Below are 19466 nucleotides of genomic sequence, written 5' to 3' on the forward strand. Positions count from 1 at the left end.
TCAGTGGTGTTAGGCATCAAACAGAATAAAAGACTATTACTGCCCCAAATACACTGTCAATTAACTAAAGGCAGTATCTATAAAAGCAAGATCAGATCATAAAAAGATTTTAACTTTCACTTACACCTACACTCAGAACACAGCAGAAGAAATATTTGGAAGGTGAAAGCAAGTCTGATAGTGCCAGGTAGTGTTGTATAAATGTATGACTTGTCTAAACATGCCTCAATATTTTATTGCCTCATACAGCATGACTTTTTGCTCGTATCAGATTGAAGTTCGATGGTTTTCTCTTTCACTTTATCTTCATGTTCTTTTAAAATCCTAGGGCAAAGAAAGAATACTTGTGAGAAAAAAAGTCAATAAAACCCACAAGAGATAGAACAAAAAACCATTTTCCCAAGAGTATAAAATTGTCCAGAGATTTAACAGAAGATAAAATTTTGTGAATTAACAAACAAAAAAAAAAGTATAATTATGGTGGACGCATCACACAACAAGCTTTGCTCATTTAGTTAGAAAAATCTACTAGTTAGTGCTGATTGTTAATATTTATTTCATATTACAGAGACTTGAAACAGACTTTCATGACTTATTTTAAGGCTGGAACAAAACTAAAAAAAAATCTGGCTGCCTAGACATTTATCAATTAACAATACTTTCACAAAATTTCACTGATTTCCACAAAAATATTAGAGATTTGCCAACTCATTACCAGTGTCTCCACCTCTGTAAGTAGTTCAGAGGGGCCATATTTTCCTGTATCTTTACCTCTAGCCTTTACATAACTTCAAAAATCCACTTCTTCCTCTCTCCCAGCCCCAGGTAGGCAGAAGAATTTGAGCTGTAATGAGCAGAGGGAAGAAGGAAGCATATCCAATGTCCTGCTGCAAGGAGTCAGCAGCATCTATTTTCAAGAATTTCTCTCCAAACCTTCAGGAAATTCTTGCAAGAATTATCACAACAGCCAAGGCCCTCAGTTTTCCTAACAAAAATCCAGATATTTCTGGATCTATAAAGAGTTTCTCCAGCGTAACTCTTTATGTGACTGAGCAACTGCTCAGTCAAAGCAACAGGGTCAGGCTACAGAGGAGTTTAAAAGCAATGAATATTTCACTACCTTGAGTACCTAAAACTAATAAATATAAAACTAATATAATATAATCATATCATATCATTTACCATAAAACTAATTAAACAAAGAGAATTCCCAATGTCATCAGTTACAGGGCAGTCAGGCACATAAAAACTGAGTTTGTGTTTTCTTCTTACCTAGCTAAGTGAAGCACAGACTTTTCCACATTGTACCCAGAATATGCACTGCATTCATAGAAAATTAAATTGTAATCCTACAATCAAAGAGAAAGACCATTTCAATTACTTTTGCACAATGTCTCATTCCAGCTGTAAAAAGAGCAACACAGATATACTGAAATACGAAAATAAAGGAGGAGAAATAGATCATCTTAAGATTTTAATTCTAGAGCTAACAGTAAAGAGTAAAAAAGCCTCCAAGTATGCCTCACAAATAACAACTATATGCTTCTCTTAGCAGATATTTGTTCTGTAGAGTGGCTTTTGATATTAAGAGGTTAAATGAAAACAGATATTGTAAGGTACTAAGTCTTGTGAACTTAGCTTGTGATGATCAGGCAATTCCCACATCACTGAGTGCTGGACAGAGCAGGTGAAAAGAATTCCAGTAAATCTTCTTTCATCTTTTTGTACTTGTGAAATTTTTCTGCACCTTCTTTTGCAGTCAGCCTGCATGTTTCAGTTTTGTACTCCTCTGGGAGCTTTGTAATTAGGAACAGTGGGTGAATGATCAGGTCTTGGGAAAGATTCTCAGCCCTTCAGCTGAATTCTTATAAATGCAAATGCAAGAGATCATCTGCACAAGAGCCTGACCTGCAATTTCTGATGGTAGTGAAGTTTGAAAGGGAATGACAGATTATCCTCCAAAATAGACATCTGTCTACTTTCACAATCTACTGCAATGAAGGTCACCAACATTGCCTCTGTGGTATTACTACATGTCCTTTTACCCATTCAAATTCCAAATTTCTATTCACTTTCCACTTTTCTCTGTGTCTTATTGCTATTTATAGCAGTAGCTTAAAATTCAGGTAAGTCAGTACCTTAAAAAATTACAATCACGTCTGCATATTTTCCTTTGTTCATTATTAACTGTGGTTACTGCACTTATATTTATTTACTTAGTCTTCAGAAGACACTTATAATTCAGTTTTCAAAATTTTTCATCAAGATGACCAGGTATTTGAGTTTGGTTTGATTTTTTTTTTCCTATATACCATACTTCCAGAATTCCACGAGTTTTGGAAAATTTTGTCATCTTCATGAAATTTCAGAGACAAAAGTGGGGAAAATAATTTCATAAATACAGTATTTTATTTTAGCAGCTCTAAAAAAGGGCTTCAGAGTTATCCAGTGTCAGGTTTGAATATGTTGTCCATGGTTATATTGTTTGTTCTAATGAAAAACAGGATTGAACAACATGCAATAATTTCTTGATGACCAGATAAGCACAAAAAAGCAGAGAAGGAAGAAATCAGGCAATGTTAGTGTTGAATAGACACACACATTTTATCAATTTTTTAAAAGATGTGTAACATTATAATGATGCAACCCTATGATTCTTTTACTTTTCTTAGAAAAGTTTTCAGATAAAATTTGACCAGGTCAAATTTCTTGCTGGTTACGCAAACAGAAGCTTGAAAGAAAAATTATACTCTCTTTTTCTGTTCAGCTGATCAGAACTCCAATAGAAAACCTGCTGTGGTCAGTTCATAGGTATTTTATGTAAATCAAGCTGAGAGTAATACCACTCCAGCATCTTCCCCACATACAACAGAGTGTCACTAGAGGAGTGCTCTCAGTGAGCTGGCATGAATCTGAATGGATTTTTCAATAAATTGCTTGGATGGAAAGATAACAATTTAAACTCAATTGATAATGAGTGCTTAATTCTCTCAGTCTAGCAAAAAGATTCTTGTCTGAAAGGGGAGATAGTCTGAAAATACAACATGCCATTGCCTTGATTCAAAGAGAAACGATAGAATACACAAGGAGCACAAACTAGGAGCAGGCAGGACACATATAATTATTAAGCAATGAAATGCCATCCTTCTCCATCCAGAAATTAGCTATTTAACCTTGGAGACCACTGGCAATTACTTCATTTTAAAAACCTACCTACAAATCAGCAGACATCTAAAGAATAAGGAGGAAAATTAATTATTATCAGAGAGAGCTGGGCAATTTTCTGTCCTGTAAAGTAGCATCAGTCTGAGAATAGCTCCCTCATTAGCAGTATTTGTGTAAGAAAGACACTGACAGGTTGACAAAGGAGACAGACACTGTATGAATACACAGAAATAGTCCTCATTCCATAAAACTCATGCACTCTGAAAAGCCAAGGCTAGACAAGGTATTATTATCTTATAGTTGAGGAACAGCAATAGAGAAGGATTTATTGACCCATTTAAGATCACTCAGGAAGTATGTGCAGGGCCAAAACAAAATCATGCAAATATAAGCATGCCTGAGAAGCACCTTTATCATAAGGAATTTTATTTAAATAATTGGCAGTGCTTACATTTTTCCACTCAAACAGAACATTGGCTGAACCTGAATGCACACAACATGATCTCAATACTCTCTCTTGTTGTGTTCATATGAACTCTTGATCACTGGATCAAGCTAAGCTAAAGAGAAATTTGTTATATGGAGTTTTCATTTTGGATTCTCTGCTAAAAGAAGTCAAATGGACTTCAATCCCTGAGCTCATTCCATTCTCCCTTTCATGGGGTATAGCAAACACACTGGAACTACCAGTCTTCTTAAAAGATAACTCCCTTCAGGCTGCCATCATTCCTTTTAAAAATTAATTGTGTTGCCCACCTTGCAGAGAAGTTATGTGACAAGTGTATTACAGTGGAAGCCCTTGGGTTTCTGACCAAAGCTGTAGCACAGTACAGTGGTTGTAGGATGTGGGACTGAAGCAAAGCAAGGGTTAATACAGCTGGGCTGAAATGTCCCCTGAAAGTACATGTGCCTTTCTGGCTACAGAAAAAGCTGGGTAAAACCAATTCCATCCCATAAGACATTGAAACAGCCCTTAAAACTGGTGTACTTCAGGGCCAACAGGCTAAACTGATTCTTGGTCTGCACAAGAAGAGCATGTTTTCACCAAATGTGGCTATACAAAGTAGTATCAGCTCAGCATCTAGCCCTGTGTATTTGGGATCTTTAAGGAGCAGTTCATGGGATTATTCACAAAATACAGTGCATACTGCATATGGTAACAGAGACAGGGATATGTGGTTTCATATGAATTACACGGCCATTTAGCAAGAATTAATATTTCATTAAAATTCATGGTTATAATTAGCTCAGCAAGCAAATTATTATAATTTAATTATATCTATGCTGCTTTTCAACTAATCCATTGCCATTAATCATTCCTTCTTTTAACTACCTTAGGCAGCACATTCAAACATTCAAATGAGTCATTCAGATCCATTCATTTGATTATAACCATCTTATTTGACAACTTTTTGTTTTACTTATGCAAAACATTTTATTTTCTTGCATGACATGTTAGAATTAATAGCCTGGTGGGCTGTGAGCTCTACATACTAGAATGATTCATCTTTGTTTTACTAGTATGTTTTTTTTAGAGCAAGATGACATGCAAGACACCTACTCTCTGTCCATTTAGCATTTATGTGTCACTTGTTTTTTCACAGAAGGATTCAGTGTTACACCCTGGAGTCCTCCTAGCTTCCAGAGTCTCAAAGTTATCTGCATTTCCACACACACGAGAAAATAAAGCTGATTTCATAAAGGGAGAAACTTTGGGGGATAAAGTTAAAGGCTGATAATCCTTTCTGAAAAAACAAGTAATGGACACATACCTGAATAGGGAAGTATAATTTCAAGAGGCTATGTGAATAATCGGAATGAGATAAAAAGAGATCTGGCCCTAATTCTTTCAGTTACAGAGAGGTGCCTAGCAGCAACCTTTCCTGGAAGACAATTCAGCTGCACTTCAAATTTTGAAAATACCATTTTTATTACTGGCAGTAAATCTATTTTCAAAGGCAGAACAGGTAAATATGTGAAAACCAGCACACTGATTAATTTACGTATATTTCTAGCAATTCAGTGAATAATTCAGCAATATTTTGATGACTTATTTCTAAATAAATGAATATTCTGCAGGCATTCATGTTCAAGCTATAAGCACTGTATAGAGAGATTCAAAGGAAAAATTGATGGGCATGGTACACAAGAATATAAACAAGTATCTGGTATTTGCAGTCCCTTGAATGCTTAAATTATGCCCATGGATCACCAGTGCTCTGGTAGCTGTAGACTGTTAACTCTACTTATTTTATCTCCTTGATGGAAAGTTACTAAAAGTAAACATGTTTTCTACTCCTACCACAGGAGTAACAGATGGTCTTCTGTAGTTTTACAGGAGGTAGGAGGGAGAAAAGGTCCCCAAATTATCTCTGTTTTAAGAATCCTTTCACAGAGAAAAGGGAGGAAAAAAGAGATAGAAAAGAAGCAGCATGGAAAAAAATAGAGAAAAAGAAATAAGAGAGAAAGAGACACAATGAGACTGAATTCTTAAATATTTTCCTTCTCCACTCACTTTTTGGTTTGATTTAGGGTTTTTTATTTGATTGGTTTGGTTTTAGAGTGTTCTCTTTATCTAGGCAGTGTTGTAAGTACTATAATTATCAGCACTTACATCACTGAAGGCTGAATTGAAGAGTGTATCCTTAAAGATACCTGTCTGACAACATTAATCTGTGTTTCTGTGAATTTAGACACACTGAGACTCCATTTTAAAACCTTCAGCTTCAAGCCTTGTAAGGAGTTCCCTAAGTACAGCACCTTTGCAAGATGGTCTCCCATTCCCATTGGGACCTCGCGCTCCTTTTCGTTATCGGTTTTGTTTCCCAGCAAAAGAACAGGCACATTCTCCCCAGTTGCCTCCTGCAAGAATAAATAGCAAATACCAACTGAAGTGCTGAATTCAAAAGATCACAGAGGAAGAGGATAAAAGCTAACAAATATCACCTTATAACAAGACATTTAAGACTTCACACAAACCAGGTATGTGCCACTTTGCTTACAAATATGTCAGGAATTGAAGTTGGATAAAAGACATGAGAAAGACATAATGCTAAGATTACACTGACTAGGGATTTTTTTTAAATAACAGCACAGAAGCTCATTAGACTCTATATTAAAGTGGGAGAGAGAAAACCACCATGCTACACAGGCTCAGATATTGTGTGTTTACAGCCACTGCTTTTCTAATTCCATGGCCAGGAAAAATGATCACAACACCTGGGTATACTATTATGCCAAATGAATTTCATGAAATAGTGAAGAAATACACAGAATGGGTCCCCAAAAAGTACATAGAATACACAGAAATCAAAATTCATTCTGAAAAGGATTATAATTATCACAGTGAGTGCTTTCATTAGGTGGGCTGAATGCTACAGCAATAAATGGACTTGGCAGTATGTCCAACTTAGCAACAGTTTGCAGCAAACAAAAATTAGTTAGTAAAGAAAAATGAACTATTACAGCTTGGGAAAAAGTTTTCACCACAATATTCTATTTTTCTCAATCAATATCAGCAATGTTCCTCTAGCTTTTACCATACCGAATTAAAACACGCCACTGATTTATTAAGATCATATAATTAACATGGGCCTGTTCCTCCAAATGCATGCTAATAGTACTCCTCATATCTGGATTACTATGACTGTTTGGAGGCATTTAAATTACTGAGTCCTGATCTGAACTCCCAAAGCCACCTCTTGTCTGCTCTGGAAAACAATGTGTTATACTAGAGCATATGCCAAATAAAATCACACTAAATGATTTTTGCATATTGATTTATCCCTCACTATTTCAGTGTGCAAACAGGAAGTCACACTTCATTCTTGCTACAAGTCAGCCCTTTGTGGCAGCTGCCTCAGTTTTATTTTTACTCTTTGTTCTGGCCACAAGCAATTCCATTGCTTATGCTCTTAACATGTTTTAATTTTTAATTAACTGATGTCACTCAGTAGCATGGACTGCAATTTTTTTTTCCAAGTGGTTGAAAGGATGATCCCCAGGGAACTGAACGGTCCTTCATGAGGCAGTTTCACAGCACTAATGTAGAACATAGTTCTAAGTTTATGGCTTATGTTCACTATATAGTCTGTTTTCCATGAACTACACCCCTCATTATCAAACTGCTAGTGATCATCGGTGATCACCAGATCACAATCACTGATCCAAAACACTTCTCTAGTGCCAGCAGTGATCCTGTGGGAGTCATCAGCTCAGCTCCCTTCATGAGAAATCAGAGGACTCCATGCTGGGATTTTCCCACCACTCATTCAAAGTCCTTAAAACCCTGGAACTATGATTTTTTTCATAGAAATAGAGATGAAAAACAACTTCACTGGCAACAGTGCAGACCAAACTCACAAACAAAAACATTACTTTGACAATACAAGAAACATGGTGCTCTCTGTTTTACCCTGCTAACAGCCCTTGTTCAGAAGAAGGTAGAGAATGACACCAGGGTTTAGATTTAAAGCTATGTCAAGTTACCTCAATGCTTATCAGCCACTGCTTGACAGCTGTGAATGTGTCTTTTGCTGTTATGTCGTACATCACAATGACACCATCAGCTTTTCTGAAAAACTGTTTGGTAATGCTTCGGTACCTACAAGAAAGAATCTGGTTACAGCCCTCTTCAACAGAAGCAACAATCTGACAAGTTATAATTTATAATAATTCCTCCATGCAAAGGCAAATAAATTATTTGGGAAAAAAAATTAAAAACACAAAATCATTTTTTAAAAGAAAGTGTCTGGAAAAGCTCCCCCTGCCTTCTTTAACTAATTCTGGGTTAGGCTGGATAATTAGCTGCATATCTCACCTTCTCTCACCTCTTTCATTTTAACCTTGGAGCAGAAATTTCCCCTTACTAAGTGGTCTTCTAAAGCTAGGTTCTTCAAGACCTTTTTCCCAAGCTTCATGTAGAAAATGTAGATTGTCATTATCATCCTTGCTTTCAGTAATAGAAAATTACACAATAGGTGAGGAGATGGGGAAGGAAATTACCACTGAAACCTTATAAAAATCTAAAGGTCTACTATAGTGGTTGGCACTGCTTTAGTAAAAAAATAAACACCTATTTTTAAATCCATTAAGGCATTTTCTGCTATAGAAATAATTATAGGTGCATTTTTAAAGCAGTCTTCCTCCCAAAGAAATAGCATGGTACTACATTTTTCAGAGCTTAATTAAGAATCTTTTTTACAGACTGGCAGTTTTTCAGTGGACATAGCAGCAAATCAGCACATTAGTGCTTCAAGGGGATTAGCTAAGCTGTGAATCCACTGGCTCTATTAGGAATGCTCCTATATTTATTCCTCTCCCAAGAAGCAGGATTGGGTCCACACTTAAAAATCTTCAAACAGGTAATTCAAGGAAGTGAGACCTTCAAATGCATACGGGTGTTGACTGGCATTGAGTTAAATTTCATCATACTGCCTTTATTTCAAACAAGGAGTTTTGCCACTTTCATCCCTCCAATTCCCTCCTCCATCCCAGCAGATGGGGCAGTGTGGGAGCAGCTCCAGAGCTGGGCTGACTCCCAGGGCTAAGCCACAAGAGAACCTTCCTCACCGTTCCTGACCAGCTGTGTCCCAGAGCTGCAGCGCTACCTGGGTGTGATCTACCGTGACAGTTCTCACGTTGTAATCCACACCTGCAACAGAAATGCAAGGTAAGCTGTCTCTTTACAAGCTGTTTGATCCTTGAAAACTGGATCCAGCAAATCACAACAATTCCAGAAAAGTAAAAAGATAGGCACTGCATTGAAAATTATGTCCAGAGTCTCCAGCTGTCAGGCGACAAGAGCTTTTATTTGCTTGTAGCCCTCCAGCAATAAAATAATGAATGATAATAGAGTACTTCAGTTTTGCAAAATATGCAAGATAAGTCACTTTCCAAATCACAGAGCATGAGTCAATGGTCCATCTGACAGCCCACAGCAGTCTAAGCCATTTATCCTGGAATTCTCTGTATAACATCAATTGTGTGAAATGTGTTAGATTAGTCTGAGCTAACCACATGGGACCTTGCTTCAGTTAGTGGAAAAAAACACAAGGCATGGCACAGGCAACAGTGGAAACTACGATAAATGCTGAAGATAGATGGACTGAATACATGGAGAACCTCTTCCCATATTTATAATGTAGAAGATGAGATCACTTCACTTAGGTTAGTAGAGATAAAAATCCATTTGTTTAAACTTTTAGATTAATTCCTCTGTGACAATGTAAGTATTTTCTGGATATTTATGACAATAATTAGAGTCTTAAGTATTAGTCGCTACCTCCTCCTAATGACAACCTGCAATTTTTTGTATCATGTTGAACTGTTTCATAAAATCACAGAATCAATGAATAATTCAAGCTAGAAGGGATCTAGGTAGACCAATAACACTATCTTTGGGGCCATTTTCCACAACAATGGGATTTTTACCAGTGACAGTAATGGAGAAGTATCTATGCCTGCATTCTGACAATAGGCAACTAAAAAATTTGGATGGAGGATATCTCCATTGCTTCTTTCTCAAGGAAAGAAATTTGAACTATTCTGTAGAAAATCATTGAGAACACTCCTCTCCATACTGTTCACTTGACTTTTCCATTGTCTGTACCTTGCCAGCCATAGCCCACACCTGTGAAACTCATTGATCTGAACACTAAATCTAAGCTATGGCAAAAGCTTTCTTGCCATTTCCTTGGCAAAAGCCCTGGATGACCAGCCAGAAGATGAAAAAGTTCAGGCTCATTTCCTCTGGAAAACTGCAAACACTGTGTAAGACCTCAGAGTGTAGAGAAGTGTATCAGCCAACTACAGGGCAACATGGACAGGACACAGCCTTTAGATCTATATGATATATGAACAGACAGCAGCAGATAGGTGTAAAAGCTCCCATTCCAGTTAATGAAGATACAGTCAGTAAAAACTAGGACCTTACTAAACTCACCTTGAAGTGGGTAAGTTTTATTTCATATATGCTGCAGAATAAGTAAGGCCTGAATATAGGCTAAGCAGAAAGAATCTGGTCATTTAACCCAGCTGCATTGCAATAACCAAAAAATTGCAAAACCTATACTTGAGGTTTTGTACCTTGATTTTGTGTCTGACTTTAGAAAGCTGGGTCTACAGCTACAGGCAAGACAAGAATCATGTAGGCTTTGAAAACTGGCTTTGGGAACACTGGTCTGACATATTTTCTTGGTGATTAGTATAAGATTAAATCTTCAAATAGGTGATTCAGATATTCTACTTTCTTTCTAAAACAAATTAGAGGGATAGCAATGAGATATGAAGGTGGAATTGTTAGTACAGTGCAGTTCAGAGGACAGGGTATCTGTTTCAGAACTGTGAGATCTGTAAGGAAATTCTAGCTTCACAGAAATCAGTAGAATTTTTCTGATTTGTCTCAGTGCTGGCCAGGATTTCAATACAGAATCTATGCTGAAACCTCTCCATCAATTATGTGCTTTCCAGTTTAGAAGAACTCACTTTGCATGTCCTACTTTTACAACATCTGTATGTTTCTGTTTTATAATACAGGGCCTGATCTCAGTAGAGACTGTTAAGTACTGTCAGAACAAAAATAATAATAGTTATATTGTTAAACTTACCTACAGTAGCAGCTGTGCCTGGGAAAAAACGATCTTCACAAAATCTTCTTAAGAATGAAGTCTTTCCAACACTTGAATTGCCCACAAAAATGATCTTGAATAAGCGCTCTGGGACAGAGTTTATTCTCTCCTCCTTCAAGTAAGAGCAAAAATTAGCCTCTAACTGTTCTATAAATCCTGTTGCCTCTCCAGGCTGATATGGGGAAAAGAATAGATTTTATCCTATCATATTCTTCATTACTCATGAAGCAATATTCTGTTTCTTAAAATAACCCAGCATTTCAGATGTTTGCCATGCATCATTCCAGATCATCTGAAGTGCAGTGATTTGCACTGAGCTCTGGAAGTGTACTGAATATGAACCTTTACATGAAACTGACAAAATAAAACAGTCTATGTTCATGGCCACAAATCAAAATTTATAAAGCTTCCCACAGCTCTGCTCAGTGACACAGAGGAAGCAGTGCATCTTCATCTATATAACAGAAGCAAAGTCATAATTTTTTGGCTTATGCCACCAGATTCTTCTCTCTGCTACTACCATAGAGCCAAGAACTACAATCCAATTACTGCATTTTTACATCTGTTTAACATTACAGGCAGAAGCATGGAGGAAAGGCACAGACAGAGAATTAGATCTGTTAATCAGGCTGTAAACATTCAGCTATGTTTCTGTCATTTGGCTTTTTAAGCAGAAGGAACAACAATTTGTTCTGCTTATCCGGGTCCTGTTTACTGCAGGCTAAGCTAAGTGGATGCTGGAGAAAATATTTATATCTTCTATCAAGTAGGTCATCATCCTCTTGTATGTAGATCAGGAGCTGCTTGGGGAAGCAGTCTGTAGCACCAGCTGGTTTGCTGGGGGTGCCCTTGCTGGTCTCTCCTATTTTGTGTAACAGTGAAGGAAGAGTGAGATAGAAAGTTTGCTTTCAATGCTGCAGAAAGGGAGCAAGATCATTGATGGTCCTGACATTAGCTTGTTAAGGTGTAGATTGGGAGGAAAGAGAAGAGGGAAAGGAGGGAGAGGAAGGAAAGGAGGGAGTCATTTGCCAGTCATTTGATGTGCAGGATCCATGAGACTGCTGCCTTCACGAAGACGTCAGAACTGAATTCACTGCCTGACAGTCCTTTGAATGAGACATTGAAGTCTACACTTGGAAGTGTTTTCTACAAATACACAGAAGTCTTAGCGAAAGATGAAGAAATAGAGAGCTGCTCTTGATGGGGAAAAAAACCCCAAACAACAAAGGCTTGAGCCGCTGTCTTCCTTTGTGCGAAAAAAATCATTCACTGCTGTAAATATTGTGGACAAAAAATGCATGTCTCTTTCATGAGCTGGGCTCACAGCCTGCCACAATTACAGAGGGGTTTTTTATTTTCATTTTCTATTAAAATTCTAAACCCCACAGCAACTATAGGCTACTAGCAGCACACATGCGTTTCTACAAAGCACATTCTCAGTCCTGCTGAAAACCATTCCCAGCTTATTAGTCTGTGTGCTCTGGGAAATAAAACAAGCTAACATACAGTCATCAGCTTGACAGTATTATCACAATGCATCTGAGAACCATAGCTAAATATATGGGCTACATGACCTGAAACACTCTGTCCCTGGTGGTCATACACATTCTTTATATAGACAGTAGACAGGTAAAGTAACACACCTAGCTTTTGTACAATTTAACACAAATGTGGGAGATTACAGGTATAAACATAGTAATTAATATTCCATACTGAAAGATTAGAGGGAAGAGGAAGTAAATCTCATGCACAGAAAATCTTGCTTTAATTTCCATTAGGGTTCCTTCAGGTGCTTTCCCAGTGACATTTTTGGTAATGTTAACTTCATCTTTGCAACCACTCAGAAAAATGTTCCACCTGATAGTCAGCTCCCAGACAAAACAGCAGTAGCTTGGCCTCATGCACTGCTGCCAACATTGGTTCTACTCACCTATGCAGTAGGTCATAGAGGATTAGCAGCTGAACTGCCACGAATACATGGTTATTGGGAAGGCTTAATGCCAGCAGCTGGGAGTCTGAGTTCCTTGAAGAAAGCAATTACATCATGGAATGCATACATTCCATGTCATACAAAAAGCCATTGCAGACAAGTTGCAATAACCAACAGGATCTAGTTCCTACCCAGCTGAAAGGATGAGCTTTCAAGGGACTGGAACAGGGCTGGCAGGACAGGCTGGTCTTAGCAAGATAGGATGAGCTAACTGACTTTTGTCATCCTGAAGTCCAGTGATGCCATGCTTTGAAAAAGTGATACAAAATAAGTCATACATCAAGCAAAAAGCATGCACTGAATTAAAATATTTCAAAATATGAAGCTTTTTTCTATACCCTCAATGTTTTATTAAAAGGTACCACTTAGAAATTATTATGTAACCATGGCATAATTCTATCATAATTTTTAAGATGTGCTTGCTTCTTCTAAAAGAACCATATAATTATGACCAAGCAAACCAATTTTTCCTATACTTTAATCTTTTTAATATGTGCTTCAAGAATCTAAAAATGAGTAATCCTTAACAATGATTCTAAAATTAGAAAACAAGCACAGCTAACTCTGAAGAAATAGCAGTACAAAAAGAACTTAAGACTCCAAAGAAATGTACCTTCCAGCATATTGTTTTAAGGATTATTACTGATGGTGAATTCATTGCTAATGTGCATATAAAAGCTAGAGCTGAAAAAATATAGGATTTCAATTTGCTAAATAAAAGTATTTTCAAAAATAATTAAAAAGTAATGATATTCCTCTCATTATTTCTCAGATAATGTAACAGTTACCAAAGCTGACTCAAAAGTATCAGAATATGAGAAATAGTACCTTGCAGGGGGAAAAAAAAACTAGACAAAAAAACCAAAACAAAACAAAAAAACAAAAACAAAAAACAACAAAGAAAACTTGTTTCTTTTTTAAGAAAATTTCTAGCTTCCACTGGATTTTCTTGTACCATCTATAACAAGGTTTAACTTCACTTTCCCTAAACAGTCCTTCAAATGTAAATCTGTGTGCACATTGTCTGCAGTTACCACTCCTTTAGGCTGAGTTTCCCTTCTTTGCACCTTCAGCCCATGTCTGCAGTACATTTTCATCCCTCACTTCATGTAATGGCTTAATTTGTCATGCTTCAACCTAAATACAGGAAACTAAATAATTTTAGATTCTAGGAACAGCACATTAACCTTTGACACGCCTTCACGGCATCCAAGGTGCTTCAGAATAGAATAAAAAAGAATTCCAGTTGGATGGGACATACAGTGACCTAGTCCAACTGCCTGACCACTTCAGGGCTGACCAAAAGTTAAAGCATTTTATGACAGGCATTATCAAAAAGCCTCTTAAACACTAACAGACTTGTGGCATGGACCACCTCCCTAGGAAGCCTGTTCCTGTGTCTGGCCACCCTCTCATTAAAGAAATGCTTCCTAATGTCAAGTCTGCACCTCCCCTGAGGCAGCTTTGAACTATTCCCACACATCCTATTGCTGGATCCTGGGAAAAGGGATCAGCACCTCCCTCTCCCCTTCACCTCCTCAGGAAGCTGTGGAGAGCAAGGGAGTTGTCCCTCAGCCTGTTTTCCCAAACTGTACAAACCCAGAGCCCCCAGCTGCTCCTCCCAGGACACATTTTCCAGCCCTCCACCAGCTTTGTGGCCCTCCTCTGGATGCATTCAAGGACCTTCACATTCTCCTCAAATCATAGGGCTCAGAACTTCACACTCTACTCAAGGTGAGGTCTCCTTTGTCCTCTTACATTTGACAGTGTTTCCTTCCCTACAGGCTGCTCTCTAGAAGATGATGATGATGATGAGTAGTGTTCCATTGATTGCTCTCTGTCTTTGTTATTCATTTCCACCTCAAAAGCATTTTCGTCTTCTCCAGTCCATCTGCTCAGCTGCTTATCAACCAGCCTGTCAAGAAGCTGGGGTAGATGATCTTCTTCAATTGATATTATTCTTTGAAGATGTGATGTTTTAGGTATTCCTCCAGGGACTCCAGCATCAGGCTCTTCAGAGAGAACTCCATTCAGTCCAGCAGAATTCCTTCTCTTTGAGTTACTGAAAATATCATCTTCTTCAAATGAATGGCTAGACAGAGAAAAAAGAAAGTACATAACAAAAATACAATGGATCTGCTATTTTATTCTGAATTTAATCTGAATAACTGAATTTAATCTCCCATGTTTTTGACTAATCACAGCAGGCAGAGGAGAGTCATTCCAGTGTCTGCTGAGAAGTCAGCTCATCATACCATGTGTATATATATCGATAATTATAAACATAATGGGGAAAGTTAATAACTTACAGGAGAAACCTGAACCAGAATGGAAAACATTCAATTAACATAAATTCTAACCTCATAGAAGAGCTAAAGTAAGCTTCTCTATTGTGATTTTCTCCTTTCCCACCTTCCACTCCCATTGTGGAGGAATCAAAGAGCCCCCAAGCGAGATCCTTTCTATGTGCAGCCGAATTCTCTCTTTAGTAGATAGGAGGGATATGGGTTTGCTTAATATAGATAAAAAAAGTCCTAGTGGAGATTCAACATTGTACCCCATTAACACAGGGTCATGGACAAGGTTTGGTGTCTCCCAGCATACACCTATCCACAGTGGGGGAAATCTCTTGCCCTTGCAGACAGCACACTTGTTTTATGTTAAAATTTCGCTCTTCATTTTCAAATTTATTAATGAGCACAGTAATCTTACAGTGACAGACACTTTAGAAATACACTCTTGAAAAGTTCAAAAGTATCAGAAAGGAAGCATTCCACATCTTCTTTCTATAAGTCTCATATTCAAGCAGGGAACACATGAAATAAAGTTCCTACCTGTTAGGCAGCATCTTGCCCTCTATGTATTTCCCAATGATAGACCCTGATCTTTGCTTCCAGCTGGTTTTTGGAACAGTTGTTTTGCATTTCTGCAGAAATACAGAATACTTCTTACTGATTTACTTCTGGTGTTCATTATGGTTAACTACCCTCATTCTGAATATGCAACTAATGCAATGCAAATGAAAGAAAAAAAGAGTAGAAGAAAATCCTAGAGGTATAAATGCTTCAGAATTCCAATTGATAAAAATCAGAACAGGGAACTCCAGATCCCGCAAAATGCATCTGCTTTGTAAATAAAACAGCACAATGTTATGGGAAAAAAAAGTAAATGGATATTTTTTTTACACGAGCAGCTTCTTGTAGGATTTAAGAACACAAGCAAATACAAACTAAGTGGCCTTAGTGTCCTTACACCAGGGTATTTCTAGAACATCCTTGGGGTCCATTCTTTGCTGCTGCTTAAAAAGTTAGTAGGATCTGCTATTACCCAGTCTGAAGAGTATTCAGGTACTGACTCAGGTATTCTACTGATATATAAAAGTTTCAGGATATTTACCAACTCTTGACTGAGTAAATTAACACAATTTGATTGTTCAATTTTTAGGTTATTTCATCTTCTCCTGATTTCATCCTTAATTTCTTCTAAAATACATCATCTCCCTTCAGACAGCTTCCACTTTATTGTTCTAAACATGTAGCTCTCAAAATTGTTCAGGAAATTAAAGAAAAAAAATCTTATTTTCAAGTGAGAAAAAAAAAAGATAATACAAATTAAGAACAGGGCAAGATTTGAGTGGAAGTCCATCTCCTGCACAGCCTTCTGTTCCCCTTCTTTTGAAGCTGTTCTCGTATGTGTCTGCTCAACACTGGGTTTGAAAATGATAGTTGGTTACCTGCAAAAATATGTCACGTTCATCCTTGAGGTGTTTGTTCCTCTCTCTGCAAAGAGAACACAAACAAAAGAAACACTGAAGCCAAGTATTTAGAACTGCTGATTTTTCTAATCGTCACTAACAGACACACTGGACAGTTGGCAGTGCAAACCTTTCATCATCCTTTATTTATATTCTCACTTCAGCCAGTTCCTTGTCTGGGCTATTGATTCTCCAGCAGGGCTATGCTGATTAAAGCCAGATGGGATCTATTTCTGTATTTTATCTAAACAAATGCCTTAACACATAGAAATCAGCTGTGGCCAATATGCCTTCACATACTGTAAATTAGAATGTTTAATGATTTTCACAGTAAACATGGCCTCTTAGAGTGGAGAGGGTGACACACACACCATCTCTTGCTGATCTGCTGACAGCTGTGAAGGCCAGGTATGCCCCTCTGAAGGCTGCAGCTGTGGCTGCCATGGAAAAATCACCCTAGGAAAACATTCATCTCCCATGCTTTGTGCAGAAACAAAGAAAGTGTCAAGAAACAGACACTCCAGGCAATCAGCAAGCTCTGATCAGATCTGACAGCACACCTGCTTAGTACATCACCTATTGTCTCCATCTGTTGCTGGCCTGGCCACAAGAGAGACTGAGCAGCCAGGGTGAAAGGAAAAAATCTCTGTTGCCAGATGTTTTTATCTATGCCCCAAAACTTGCAGCAGGCAACACACTGCAAAATAAGAGCCTTTCCTCAAGCCTGTAAAACTTGTAGGCACCTTTAAAATGAGGCCTGAAGGAAATGCAGCCAACGAAGGTGTAGAGGCAAGTGCAACCTACAGCCCACACTGACTGACCACTGAGCTAACAAAAACCAGCATTGCTGCCCATTGCTGCACAAAGGAGAGCTACAGTTGTCTGAATACAGCTCCAAACTTTGAAGTCTATCAATAAAGGAATGGTAGCCAAGTACACTTTGGTACCATTTTACAAATATTTTGGGGAAATAATCTTCATTTTGGCTCAACTCCCAGCACTTGAGAAGCAACAGAGCTCTGCAGCCAGGCTTCTACCTCAGAATAAGCTTAGAACTGTTCAGTGCTGTTCTGTTTTACATTTGACTTTTGGAAAGGAGATTACTGAATTGCCAAAACAAAGCATATTTGCCAGATGTGCTGCCCTCTACTCTATGCAAGAACAGAGCATACAAAAGTCTTTTGTAACCATTTTTACTTCTTTTGTGTCATTCTTGTGGCAGTTAACCTTGACTGGCTGCCAGATGTACACCCAGCCACTCTCTCACTCTCCTTCCTCAACACAAGGGAAGAGAGAATAAGATGGAAAAGCTTGGGGCCAAGATAAAGACGAGAAGATTACTTACCAGCTGCCCATTACAGACAAAACAGACTCAGTTGTAGGATGATGAGAAATAGAGACAAAACTAAAATCACCTTCTCCACAATCCCCTTTCTTCTCAGGCTCAACTTCACTGCTACACCCCCAGCTCTTCTATCTCCTTAGCAATCCTGAGTGGCACAAGGGGATGGGGAATAGTGGGGTTGGTGGTCAGTCCATAACAGCTTCTCTCTGCAGCTCCTTCCTCCTTACACTGTTTCCTTGCTCCAGTGTGAGTTCCCTCACACAGGTTACAGTCCTTCACAAACTCCAGCATAGATCCTTTCCATGGGGAATAATCCTTCAGGAATGGACTGCTCCAGCATGGGTCCCCCATGGACCACAATTCCTGCCAGAAACCTGCCCCTGCATGGGCTCCTCTCCAGGAACCCCGCTCCTGCCAGGAGCTGCTCTTGTGTGCACTCTGCACAGGCTACAAGGGACTCTGCCCCAGCAGTGCCTGGAGCACCTTCTACCCCTCCTTCTTCGCTGACCTTGGTGTCTGAGGGGCTTTCTCACACATTTTTTTCTCTCTTCTCTCCCAGCTGCTGTGCTGTTTTCCACCCTTTCTTACTGAGGCTTTCCCAGAAGCACACCAGGGCTGTGGGGCTCCACTGTGCTCTGTGCCCTGTCCATTGTCACAGGGAAGCCCTGGCTTCTCTCTGGCACTGAGGTTGCCCCTGTGGCACCCCTCTGTCAGTACCTTAACACCTACACTAACTGCATACCCAACATAATTTCATCCTTTAATGGATCTCTTTAGAATTATGTAAGAACTTTTTGAATGGAAGATCTACATTACCTTAAAAAATCCAGCTGTTTCAAAAGTCCTGACTTCTCTCTCTGTAAGGTTTCTGTTACCCGGTACACCTCCCTGCAAACAAAGCAAAACAAAAAAAATTGTTCTAACCATGGTAAGAACACTGCTAAAACGCTTCCCCCTAGAGGTATCTACATTTGAGACCTCAGCTTCTTCAAAACTGTAGATTCTATTATGCATGAATGGTTAATATTTTAAAGAAGTTTACTCAGTACAAGGCCCACAGTAGCAATGCAGTAGGAGTTAGCAGAGGAAGGAGTAGAGGTTATTATTTTAAAAAATACTGCTTTTTAATTTCCTCATCCAGAGAGCTTAATATATGTTGATACTGGCACTTGGAGTATTCAGAAAAGATACACTGCTGAAATACTTCTCACTCATGGCCACTAGAAAACAAGTGACATTTTATCCAAAATTAGAGCTTATCCTGCTGCAGGAACCATATGTCAGGCTCACACGTCTACAATCCCTGCAATTCCTGACACTTCTGCAGCCATTTTAACACCAATTACTTTGATTTAATACAATTTGGTGTCTGCCTTTAAACGGGTTTTTTTACCTTTCAGTGAAGCCTCTGGTTGTTCCTGTGCACTGTATGAACATTACACCTGCTTCAACAGCTCAGGTCTTACCAGACTGATACAGATGTTTAAAGCAACCCTGCAGGTGCAGTTGAGAAGGGCTGAGCTCTAATTCCACAAACCACTACTGAATCCAAAGTGCTTTGTAAGTGCAGTAGTATTATTCAGC

The 19466-nt window shown here is 38.5% G+C and overlaps 1 protein-coding gene across 3 annotated transcripts in view; it reads right to left on the reverse strand.

Annotated features, from left to right (window-relative positions):
• Nucleotides 1-206: 206 nt before the first annotated feature.
• The window catches only part of CRACR2A (calcium release activated channel regulator 2A), a 51485-nt gene continuing 32225 nt past the window's right edge, over nucleotides 207-19466 (reverse strand). For 2 of the 3 annotated variants that reach the window (XM_056495592.1, XM_056495610.1), the window contains 10 exons: nucleotides 18699-18770; nucleotides 16517-16562; nucleotides 15618-15709; nucleotides 14542-14875; nucleotides 10773-10905; nucleotides 8737-8818; nucleotides 7654-7768; nucleotides 5926-6027; nucleotides 1273-1349; nucleotides 207-324 (listed from right to left, as the gene is read on the reverse strand). In XM_056495592.1, the coding sequence (XP_056351567.1) occupies nucleotides 234-324; nucleotides 1273-1349; nucleotides 5926-6027; nucleotides 7654-7768; nucleotides 8737-8818; nucleotides 10773-10905; nucleotides 14542-14875; nucleotides 15618-15709; nucleotides 16517-16562; nucleotides 18699-18770 (1144 nt within the window). In that variant the 3' untranslated portion in view covers nucleotides 207-233. The remainder of the gene's footprint in view (nucleotides 325-1272; nucleotides 1350-5925; nucleotides 6028-7653; nucleotides 7769-8736; nucleotides 8819-10772; nucleotides 10906-14541; nucleotides 14876-15617; nucleotides 15710-16516; nucleotides 16563-18698; nucleotides 18771-19466) is intronic. The other variant, XM_056495601.1, reaches the window with a different exon arrangement.

Source organism: Oenanthe melanoleuca, chromosome 1 (genome assembly GCF_029582105.1).
Source record: "Oenanthe melanoleuca isolate GR-GAL-2019-014 chromosome 1, OMel1.0, whole genome shotgun sequence".
Classification (NCBI taxonomy): Eukaryota; Metazoa; Chordata; class Aves; order Passeriformes; family Muscicapidae; genus Oenanthe; species Oenanthe melanoleuca.